Raw genomic sequence first — 12,554 nt, forward strand, 5'->3', positions numbered from 1 at the left:
TATACTCCAGGATGAAAATAATCCCATATTGGGGGAACTTTTTTTAAATTGTGCAAATATTTCCAGTTTTCAAACCTTCAGATGAAGTAGGTTCCTCCTTGGGAATGAAAATGTGAAATGGTGATTGCTTGGCCCTGACTCATCTCCACTAGGAAGTATTCGTGCTCAGTGATCCAACATTTTGTAATTTCTCTAAGATATTTTTACAAGGAACTAGGTAAAATAGTACAGAGGATACAATGGAAATGTATATCCTTGGATTTTTTTAAAAAGTCATTCTTGAAGAAATGAACAATGAAGTGTTGTGTTCTTAGTACATTAGTGTATGTGATATATTATATCACATATTTGTTTTCTTTGTTCTTAACCCCTTTGTTCCAAGGGTCAGGATATCCTGATGCTAAGTACTATTGCAAAATAACTGAACAAAAATAAAAATAGTCAAACACTTAGGAAACTCTTCAGTTGTTATGTCAAGGAAGTTTGTGACTGAGGAGTGAGTTTAAGACATTATTCAGGAAATATGATAATAAAGCAAACAGTCTACATGTGATTATTAAATAAAATCATCTCAATCCTAGAGAGTCTTGATGCCCCCAGCCTGATGGAAGGGTAAGATAAGGACTGGACGGGCTGTCAAAGTGGTGGAAGTGTTGAACTGATGGTGAAATCCTTTCATCTCTTATCAGAGAGGGAATAAGGAAGAGCACATCTTTCTAATCAAGTAAACCACTGATTATTCCCTAATTGTGTTGTATGTATATCTGGTTGTTATAGAAAGAGCTGCTAGATCAATATTTTAATAACAAAATTCACCAAAAGCAGTGTCTTCAATGTCTTTATTATTGTTTTATACCCTCTTGACCCTTCTTCACCTGTTAGGAAGGAGAGTAGGTTTGCCAGTATGCTTTTCCATCCAGAAAAAAGAAAATTCACTTAATCCAGTATGGAAAACTAAACTTATTAACCATGGATTTAGAGAAATAATAAAACAACAATAAAATTACAGTTGTCTTTGCTGGTTTCAACTTTAAAAAGAAATGAGGTGGGAGTAATGAAAATAAAACACACTCTACAACGATCTTTCTCCTCTTCCCCAAGTTTCCTCCTCTCTCCCATGAAGAAATATCAAATAATTGTGTGATAAACCAGCCTTGAAAGGAATGTAGAGCAGAAGCAACAGATTATACACCAGCAAAATGGCATGCCAAGCAAAATAAAGCACTTTGCAATGTGGAGACGTGAAGAGAGGAAGATGGGATTGTTACAATGTTCTCCAAGAAAACAGGGGCTATTCACTTGAATGTACAAGTTCAAATTGTTCCTACAAACCCAATTTGCTGGCAAAAGTGCCAAATACAATACTACCCTACTTTCGTTTCTGTCCAAGGCCTTTCACATAAGCTACAGGGGGCATCGCCTTTTGTTGAATTGGTTCTTACTTTCAGGGTTAGCGCCTCCATCTCTGAGACTAGGAACAAGAAGCATGGCCCACAGTTGAGGTTGCCCTCGATTCAACCACTCTCAGGTCGGGGACACAGTAGTCAGTGGCCCACATAATAAGTCAACAGTGCTCTCCCTCCAGAAGGTGAATTGTTAACATTCTTTTCTTTCTTTCACTGCCATTTATGTCCCCTGTGAACATCCTTTAAAATGCTTGTTCCTTTGAAAATGGGTTTTGAACGAGCCTGAGCCACATATCCAGGCTATGCAGGCCACTGCCCATATGCATGAGGATCTTGATGCTTCCCGAATTCGCATCTTTCGGAGTTAACTGTGGAATGTGATTCAATGTTATTTCCCTTCCAGCTGAAGGGCAGCTGAGGTTATGAAGGGATTTGACTAATAGGTCATAACCCAGATAGGTTTGCTGAGAACCAAATGACACAAGGGGGAGGGATGTGGAGAAGGAGCGAGAGTGATCAAACTGAGGCACTGAGGATCAACCAAGCCCATCCCAGCACTGGTCTTGGTGACTGGGCAAGGTGCCCCCCAACCCCCATCAGGCCCTCCAGAGAGAAGCAGCTGCAGATTGGCTCTGCAGACTCTCAGCTTCCTCTGTTTTTTTGAGAACTCCTTGGGGCTTGCAGGCCTGAGCCTGTACCACAGGGGTGACTCCTCACCTGACACCTCCAGATAACTGGCCTCCAGCAAGGAGGGAACCCCTCTGTGAGGTTAGCAAAGGGGAAGCCCCACTTCTTTGCCTGAAGTCCTTAAGAGCTAAGCCGACAAAGAGCTAAGAGTCAACAAACTTTGACAAGCACCAAAAGAGAACTGAGAACAAATAAATCAGAAGAAAGAAGAGGAAAAGCAAATGCTAGAACCTCGATGGCTTTTTTTTTCTCCCTGCTGTCGTTCCAGCTGTAGCCTGGGATTAATTAAGTGCTGTGAACTCAGTGCCAGAGAGAGGAGGGGAAAAAAAATGCATTCTATCTCTAAGGAAGGAGTACAGTAACAGTTTCTCACCAGTGAGAAACCTAGGGAAGTGAATCGCTCTCGTCGGCAGTGTTTGTGGAGGGCCTGAAGAGACAGGGAGGTTGTGCCAGGCTGGAGGAGGCTTGTCTTTCCGAAGCTGGAGAGGATCTTACGGGGGTTCGCTTTTCCCTGCCTGGGAAGAATTTCTCCTGTGGTAGCAGCAGCAGCAGCAGCAGCAGCAGAAGCAGAAACAGCAGCAGCAGCAACAGCAGCAGCAGCAGCACCACCACCACCACCACTACCTCCTCTTCTGGGGCACAAGACAGAATGCCTGTGCTAGAGCGCTATTTCCACCCAGCAGAGCTAGGCAGGAGGTGGACAGGCCCAGAAGGTGTGCTGCCCTCCTCCCCGGGAAGCCGGCCGGGGTGCCAGCAGGGGCCGCTGCCCTGGGACTTGCCAGAGATGATCAGGATGGTAAAGCTGGTTTGGAAATCCAAAAGTGAGCTGCAGGCGACCAAACAGAGAGGCATTCTGGACAATGAAGATGCTCTCCGCAGCTTTCCAGGTAAATTGACCATGGGGTGTAATAGGTCACAGGACCAAGTCTGATAACTAACTCCCTTTCTTTGGAGGGTCCAAGCCATAGGGAGGAAAATGAACTGTGTAGCATCAGGTCCGAGGGCTGTGACTTCCAAATGTCTGCTGTATGATAGAAATGCATCTTGAAATTAAGAGTGATTTAGTAGGATGAGCATTTGACTGGAAATCAAGAAACCTGGGTCCCGGACTCAGCTTGACAAATGCTTGCCCTTTGGGCTTGCACAAGCCAAATTTCCTGAGTTTCAGTCCCCACCAAGGAGGGGGTGGAATTGGATGCTCTTTAATGGCCATCCTGACTCTAACATTTCTTGTCAACAAGTTAGAGATATCCCTAGGAGAATATTCTCCTTGGGTGGCTTTTTATCATTCTTTCTATAAAGTAAAATACATTTTCCAATTTTTAGCTATGCCATTTACAGCATGTATTATGTTCCCAGCACTGAGTTTGGCATGCAAGCTTTTTATATCCTGGGCAAGTTGGTAAACTTTCTTGACTTCGTTTCCCCTTTGGCAAATGTCAGCAATATAAACACCTTTATTGATATCAACTCACTCACAAATGTGGAAATAATGATTCCCAGGGACTTTGTCTTGTCATAAGAATGTGCTGTGTTTGGGACGGTTGTGGAGAACTTTACTGTGTTTCTGACAGTGGATACAACCACCACCAAGACACCCAGCATGCCTGGGAAGGATCCCAAGGGGCTTCGTAAACTAAGAAAGCCACAGCTGACTACAGGGCACTCTCTTTCTTTGAGGAATATGTTGCTAGATATTTGGAAAGTGGTGGGTTCACTTCAGAAGAAAGAACATGAGTGTGTGTTTATGCATCTGAAGTCTTGGCTAGCCCTATGCAGTGGAATCCTGGCGTGCCATTGGCGGTGAGGGATGGGGTAGATGGAAAAGATACATCAAAAATTACCTCTCCCTTTCTCGTGGAAACAGAGTAGGAAATAAAAATCTGGCTAGTTTTGATTTTAATGATTTATGCCAGGAACTTTTTTAAAGTTATGACTTAATAATCTGTAAAGAATATTATTAAGAAGTTAATACTCTGGGAAAAGAAAAGATTTAAAAGGGAGAAAAAAACAGGGTTGGTCTCCAGTAAACAATGAGTCCTTGAGTACATAGGAAAGTGAGGGAAACGAATAAAACTGAGGTTTATGTGGCAATTGGGAGAAGGATGCCCAGGGAGATGGGTCTTGGTCAGATGAAATGAGGTAACGCTAAACCAGTGTTGCATGTGAGTAGGGTAAGAAAAATGGAAAAACCCACCTGGGCAGAAAATTTTACTCTGACACTTCAACTCTTAGCACTTTAGGTTTGTTTCAGTCAATTAAATGATTAAAATTCTTATTACAAACTGCACCCTTTGATAAAACTATCTAATTCAATAGTTGTTAGCATGTCTGTGGAGATAGGTGTACATTATTATTTATATTCTCTATTAGTGAGCATCTAATTCCTGAAAAAGCTATACCCTGGAGAAAGAGCAGAACTCCTGTAGCTTCTTATTACTTAAAAGGCATACTTTTCTGGACATGATGAAGCAGAGCTTGTTGAGTCTTACTATACCTCTCTACCACTGCCTCACATTCAGTGGAAACTGTCTCTGAAGCCACTTGGATTCCCAGGGAAGCTGCACCCTGGTCTGCTGTTGAGGTTGCCTGCCTGTGTGGAGACAGGCTTTATAACACCTTTCCAAAGGATGTGTGTTTGCCTCCTGTCCTTCCTCCTGTGCCTCCTCACTCTCAGGGAGATGAGGGCTCATCCTTACTGGAATGGGCATAAAACCTTTTCATCATCATCCATCTATGCAGCAGCAGGTCATAGGATGCAACCCCAAAGATGAGTGGCTTCACTTTCCAAACTGTCTCTTACCTTCTTCCTTACTCATCCTATCCCTGATGCTGCATTTCCTCTGAGCATCAGGTGTCTTCAGCTGCATCATTTTCACCACAGCAGCACAACAATGGGGCCCTCAGGAACACTTACAGACTATTTCAAAACTTCTGGCATTTTTTTGTTTGTTTTTAGAAAGTGGTGATTTAAGCTGTTTTCAGTTCCTGCACAGAGGCAGAGGTTTATGATAGACAGCTCTTCAAAAAACAGCAAGACACATGGTGCTCTCTCGCTCTCTCTCTCTGTCATTTCATCCTTGCCTCAGTCTCCTCAATTTATACTTTCATAATCCTTTTAAGCAACTGACTATGCATCAGGTGAGCCTTGCTTTATGCTTGAAATGTTTCTTCCTTGGCTCAGTCAACTGAAAATTTTCTATTCAAACAACAAAGCCCAGGTCAAGCATCTCTCTCTTTAAAATGCCTTTCCTGATCTCCAGCGGCCTCCTGTCTCCCCCAGTGGTAATCTATTCCCTCCTCTTTGCTATCTTTACCTGTAGTTACTTAACATTTTACATTTATAGCACACATATTTTTGCTGTGCTAGTAACTAAAAACAGGAAAATTAAATGTTATAACTTTCTGTGTATATTTTGACTGCTTGTGATAATGAATTGATTTAACTTTTTTTAAACCATGAAATTGCAGAAATTCTGAATCAAACCAACAGTTACTTTAGAGGACTTTAAAGATGGTGTCATTGGCTCTTAATGTGTTTAATGGAACCTTAAAAGTCCCAGTGTTTCTTTTCCTTAGCAAAGGGCATCATTATTTTTACGCACACTTCTTCAACAAGACTGGAACTTTGTTTCTCACAAGTGAAGTAGAAAAATGTTCTGAGATTTGGCTAAGGTAATAAAAGGAGAGAATAAAAAAAAATGGGAACATAAATATGTGTTCGTGAGAGATTTTAAGGTGAAATACGCTGAATTGGGAGTATGGAATGGAAAGAACAGTCCCCTGGAGAAAGTGGGGGAGTGCCAGAGAGAAGGTGATACATAGAAACGTCTTCCACCATCTTCAGACTGGCATGCTCTGCCGACTGTTGGGTGGCTGTCCAAAGCAATAGACTGTAGGAGGGAATGGGAGATGATAGAAGGAAGGAAGAGGAGCTTGTCACCTTCACATGTTAGATCTATGCATCTGGGAGTGCCCCCAAAGCTGGGCATTGGCCAAGGCACTGTTCACCCTAGCAAGGGGCTCTGGAAGTTATCAGCATGCTTGAGGTCCAAGTGTCAACTCTGTTCTTTGAACTGTACCCAATTATTTAATTGTGTTAATACTCACATCTTTTTCCCTTTATGAAGCAAACAAAGGATTATCTAATTATCTAGTTAACCCCTGTATTTTGGAGATGAGGTAAATAGTTCAGAGAGACTCAATAAGGCATCCGGGATCACACATTGAAACTGTATCAGAACCAGACCAGCATTTCGATTGCCCAACTCTGGTCCACAGAACTCATGTGGTCAGGGTACATGCTGGGCAATAGAAATTTAAATTTAAACCAAGACAGCTTTATTGATTACATGTAGATGGGGCAAAATGAGAACTCATGATGTGATATAAACCTTGGTCAAACCAGAAAAATAGTATTACCATGCAGAACAAGTCAAAGGATTGTGTCTCGTATACATTTTCTACTTATTCTGTGGGCTTTAGTCTTATATCCAAGCTTCAAGTATTGCAAATATCCAGGGAAAGATCCCCAACTATTATCAATAGAAAGTCAGCTTACACCATTGCAGTGACAGCATGCACCCATGTGGGGAGTGGGGAGAGGGATGAGGATAGAAAATAATTAAGTAGCTTCTCAGATGCTGTGAGGACAAATATGATGCTAATTATAATTCTAGTCAGCAACCTGTTTAAGACTAGATATCGCTTAGCAGGACTTGTTCTTAGTTGAATAAATAATTAGATTTTGGAATTCAACCAAATAACCGCAAACTCTGCAACTGGGAAACTTACCTTTCATTTCGGTGTCTCTGGGCTAAATTTTGCATTATAGTTTACTTATTTATTAAACTCGTTCCCATTTCAATAAGCTTTGGTTCTAGGAAAATATAAATACACACAAATCGCTCAAAGAAAGAAATCCATCTTCCCCATAGCCATTGTAACGTCTCCTGCCTTTCAAGGAGAATACAAAATCAGAAATTTTCTTTATGCTCAGACCTGAATATCAAATTATTTCAGAGAAGAAAATCTCCAGAACCATTCTCTGATTCCAGTACTCTACAATTCAAATTAACATTTAAACTACTATTTCAAAATGTCTCAAGTATCAAGCACAATATAAATCAAATATGTTGAAGAATGAACATTTCGATCATTATAATCAAGAAGCATTTATGGGATGCTTAGTGTATACCAGGCACTGTGCTAGGCACCAGGGACTCAGAGATGAATCAAAAGCTTAATGAAAGAACAATTATGGATTTATGAATCAGAGCTCTGTCTACAACTACAGTGTGAAAACAAGCACTTGTTAGTTTAAACCTGTCAACTCAAACTACTGGCTGTAAAACTGGTAAAATTCAAAAACACTTGTAAAAATTTATACACACTTTCAAATACTCATCGGTTCTAATGATTTCATTCAAAGCAGGACAAATTGCTTTGAGCAAGGAATCAATTAGTCTCAATGGCAGATAAGTATTAATTCATAACATTTTTCTAAAACTGCTTTTAGCAGCCTGTTTTCACTCTGTAGTGATGCTGGATAATAATCATTAATAATTTAATGCATCTCTTAAATGTGAATGCAAATTGAGTCAATACTGGAGTACATCATCTCACTTTGAACTAAACCTTCTCCTTCACCTGACTTATTTTCATGAATGACTCATGAAAGGTTCAAAACTGCTAACTCCAGCTCCCCAATTCCCACTAGTTCTAAGTCCATAAGAGAGGCTAAGGGTGCCAGAGTGTGGTTGCAATGTTGAGATCTTAAAAGTTTTAAATTCTGCATCTCCATTACTGAACTGTGTGACCCTGGGTGGGTACTTCACCTCTCGGTGCCTCAGTTTCTTCTTATGTAAAAAGAGAATTAATAATAGCACCTTTGCTTAAGGTTGTTGTCGGGATTAAATGACATAATAGCAAAAAAAAAAAAAAAGTGCCTAGAATAGAACCTAAGTTCCACCACACTCTCAGTAAATGTATACTCTCATAATTACTGGTGTTGGTGTTATTTTTCTCAACAACTTCTCTCATTCATTATCTTTTCTCTGTTCAGTTGCATGGCCCTTGGTCAAATCTCATGTTGTTTTGTCTATAATCTTGCGATAGCCTTCAACTCTCTCTATCCATTGTCATTCTATTCTGTGATTTAGATCAACAGTGTTAAAAGAAAAATCAAGATATGTCTCAACCCTTCTTCAAAATCCTTTAATAATTCTCTAGTGTCTACAGAGAAAATCCAAATTCTTTCCTCCTGCATTCAAAGTTCTCCATCTGGCACGAACTCATTTTTCCAGTCTTATTTGTCATTATTGCCCTCTGAGTACTCATATTCCACCCAGACAAGACAAACCTCCCACAGCATCCTACTTGTTTTCTGCTCATTGTTCTCAATGCTTAAAATGACTTTGCTCCATGTCCCTAATTTATCCCATTCCTTACTTAACATCCCGCTCGTATGCTAGCCCCTTCATGAATCCCTCCTGAGATTACTGAAGGAAAATATGCCTTTCTCTTCTGAAGTTCCACAGAACTTTCTTTGTATTTATTTAACAGGCAAATCACTTAATTTTGTTACAATTAGTGTACATTTCTTCCTCTCCTTCTAGATTCCAGCTCTTTGAGAGTCTGGAGAACATTCTGTTTTTTTCATGTTTTCCCTAAGATCTGTTGCATGTCAGCCACTCAATACATTTTGATATGTGAAAAAATAAAATTATCAGAAGGAATAAAATAGCTTACAAATTGCCATCAGATGCATGAATGAACATCTTTTTAGGGACAGATTACTCAAGAAACATGAATTCTAGCTCTTGTTTTTAATGGAATCCTATTTAAACATATTCCAGCAGAAGATCAGGATTAGTCATTATAGCTTTTAAAATAAAAGAATACACAAGAGTGAAGTTCAGAACTATTAAAAAAGGTATAAGTGCAAAACTAATATGAGACAGCTCTCTCTTCCTATAGAGAACTTGTAATCTACTGATAATTACAAAATTTTAGAGCAAATGCATGCATTTATAGACTTTTAAAATAATTACTCTGTTCATGCATTTTGGAACACTTTACATAAACCAAAATTTCAAAAGTGGCTTCTTCTACAGATAACAGTCTGTAGACTCCTGAACATACTTTCAAAAATAGAGTGCAGAAGGTGTGTGTTTACCCAGCCCTACAAATGAGCTTCTGAGGGGCTGGCTCTCAATGGAGGATGGTATTCCCAAGATCTCTGCTCGTTCTCTGCAAACAGTTTCTTTTTTCTTTTCTTTCCCTTTAAAAAAAAATTAAACAAGGCTGGTTCAACTGGACAGAAAAGCATTGACTTTTGCATCAGACCAATTCCAAAAAAAAAAAAATTAGTAGCTTTATTGTGAAAAGCCCGAAAGTTTCAAGTTTTTTTTTTTTAACTCACGAAAGTAACTGAAACTGTGTACTGTCTTCTATCTGACTTTTTCCACTCTTTAATTTTCAGTACTCTTGATAATACATACTAGGTACATCTCATCATATCAGAAATAGTAAGCAGAGCTCACGGAATTTGTGATTTAATGCAATGCTGTAGTCTTGATATACACACAGTGTGAACTTTATACTTCATTTTCCTGTTTATCCCTGTCTGCCTTTCCATATATTTCTCTTTGGAATTGACTTCAATCTCTAAAATGCCAAAAGACCACCCCAAGAAATGAGTTTTGTATCTTTGAACTTGTCTTAAATTTCCTGAAATTATAAAATTATTAGAGGCCCCTTCTAAGCACTTCTTCTTACCTAAAAAATCCACAGGACATATATTTTAGAGCTTATAAACCAAGTTACTGTCCTGAGCATTTTGTTACTTCATCGGCTGTAACATAAATGCTGAGGGAGTACTCCAGTGAGTAGGTCACAATTCTCATCATGAGTGACAGGAGAAAACTTGTCAGCCTTGTATGCAGTTGGAAGGCATGGCTGACAAAGACAAAGCAGGATTTAGTTGTGGAAAGCCTTGGGTCCAAGGGGCCAAGCTTACTACAGAAAAATAGAATCACTAGAGAGAAAAGAAGGACAAATTTCAAGAGAGACCGAGTCGCAGTTGCATGAATGTGGTAGTAGAAATTGAAAGGTACAGGAGCCAGAAAATTGTAAAATAAAATCAGAGCTAGAGCTATGATGGGACTGAACGTAAATCTTCCGTAAAGGTATCGAAAAGGAAAATTAAATAACTAAGGGTAATAAGACACATATCATGCAATAATTAGAATTTTAATGTTTCTTAACCTCTGGAATTAAAGCCAAAGCTAAAGAAAGATTGTCTTTCTTGCTTCCTTCTCCAAATCTTTTTGGATGACACCCAAATATTTCACATAAATCTATAAACGTAAGTGACAAGCACTTCAGAAAACCTGCAGGACATGTACATTTAGAGGATCTGTGACAGTCGTGCATTCAAAGAAGTCGATAGTTTGCTGAAGAAAATAATTTAGAAAGAAAAGAAGAAGGGACAGGCAGACAGGCAGGCCTAGAGCACCCAGGAAAAGGAAGTCAGGTAAGGTCACTACAAAGAAACATTCAAATATAAGAAATGTAATAAAAAATACATACAGAAGTGAGAAGGAAACAGTCACTGTTTAAAACATTTGTAACAGAGATTTCAAATTTGCGCACTCAAATATGTGATGAAACGTAGCCTGAGTCTCTTCTTCAACCAAGAAAATTATCCTCTTGAGCCCACCCTGATGGGGAATAGGGAAATTTAAACTTGTTAATTAGCACCATGGTGGTCAGTCTCTTCTCGATTACTTCTTTTGAATAAACACCTTGCCACTCTTTGCTCCTCTCCAAGTTGGCATCTGGGTGAATATGTGCCTTGGGTTCCCACGTACCTATCCAATGTTTCTCCTGCACACACCTGAGAGGTGCCAACCTCAGAGGGAGAAGCAAAGGCATGTTCATGTGCCACTGGGCTCTGCCTGTGACGCTTCCCTGCAATTCCCCAGGGTATCAGGAGTAGACTTTGCAACTGTCTCTTTGACATGACCTTACCCTGTGCCATATCCTCTTTCCTCCCAGCAGAAGGAAGCCTCAATGTGCCCATATCTATAGACCCACCTCTTAATATATTAAAGGGATCTAATAAAAGAATAAAGAAAATCCTTTCATCTTTCCACAAAGACAAGCTCTTAAGATTATTGTCCTTCTGCAAACTCACACACAAAACAAAACCCAAAAACCTGTTACTCTGAAGGCCAAACAATGAATATCAACTCCCTTCTTTTCTTCTCATTCTTGCTATAATATTCCAAATGATCTTCCACGTATGCCTCTAGAGGGGTGGAAGCAGAGGATATGCATAAGAGAGTGCAAAAGAAAAGAAAATGGCCCACGGACATACATCAAAAAACATTATCTCTATCACACACTGGTTAAGTTACTATGTGCTAGGCCCTATCCTTGAGCATTGCGTATTCAATATGATTTGTCTGAGTTACATTCCCATGTAACTAGAAGCATCAGCTAGACCTGATTCTTCTACCCTCTCTACTACCACTCTTTCTCTGTCTCTCTCTTAAAATAAATACATACATTTCCACAACCATCTCAAAATGTTGACACTGAAAAGTTTGACCAAATGACTGTAATACATGAAAAAAGATGTGTACAAATCTCACCTTTCTGGTGGGTTTTCACATTGAGAGCTGAGGTTTTGTATCTGCCACTAATTGGAATTGTGGTCCTAATCATACAATGTATTGTATTCTGGTCAGGTCTGATACATTTTCACTGCTTAAATGTGCTAATTGGAAATTCTGAGAGCTCTTCTCCTCCTTTCTTTGGCCCTTATCCCCTAGAAAGAAAATGGGGAGGGAATGTAAATAGACAAAATTGGACTACAACAAATTTTGTTTTGAAAAATTTTTGAAAATGTCTCAAATCCTCCAAAAATTGTCGGAAACATACTAGGAGGTCACAAAATGGAAAATGATGTTTCAATGTTACATACAAATACTGAACTTCTTATGCCAAACAGTAAGCATCAACCAAATAGGTGTTATTTCCAACTTAGAAATAGAAGAAATTGAGACTTCTATTTACTGGTTATTTATTTAAGATATTCAGAAAGGGAAATGAAAGATTCAAATTTCTAGTTTTCTTTACTCAGTGCATAGCATTGTGCTTTCTGTCTGGGACAGAATAAAGGACATTATGACCTATTAGAAGAGACAGATACAGAAACAACTCACTGATATCAAGGCAGAATGGCATATGCTTTACAATAAAGTAGAAATAATACTCTATGGGAACGTAGAGGACAAATCAAAAGTGTTTATTCAACTAAGTTTGTTTAGTGCCTATCATGTGCCACTTAGTTTCTTCATTCCTTAGAAAATAAATATTCATGAACCAAGAATGTTGAGGTAGATGGATGGATGGGTGGATGGATGGATACATAGATAGATAGATAGATAGATA

The 12,554-nt window shown here is 39.3% G+C and overlaps 1 protein-coding gene across 3 annotated transcripts in view; it reads left to right on the plus strand.

The window, feature by feature from the left end:
• The window catches only part of PDE7B (phosphodiesterase 7B), a 686,767-nt gene that overhangs the window by 525,371 nt on the left and 148,842 nt on the right, over nucleotides 1–12,554 (plus strand). The window contains exon 1 of one of the 3 annotated variants that reach the window (XM_001157383.8): nucleotides 329–2,980. The exons of the other annotated variants lie outside the window; for them this stretch is intronic. Coding sequence (XP_001157383.2) covers nucleotides 2,743–2,980 — 238 coding nt within the window. The 5' untranslated portion in view covers nucleotides 329–2,742. Of the gene's footprint in view, nucleotides 1–328; nucleotides 2,981–12,554 lie in introns of those variants that run through there. 3 annotated transcript variants of the gene reach the window in all.

This window comes from Pan troglodytes, chromosome 5 (genome assembly GCF_028858775.2).
Source record: "Pan troglodytes isolate AG18354 chromosome 5, NHGRI_mPanTro3-v2.0_pri, whole genome shotgun sequence".
NCBI lineage: Eukaryota > Metazoa > Chordata > Mammalia > Primates > Hominidae > Pan > Pan troglodytes.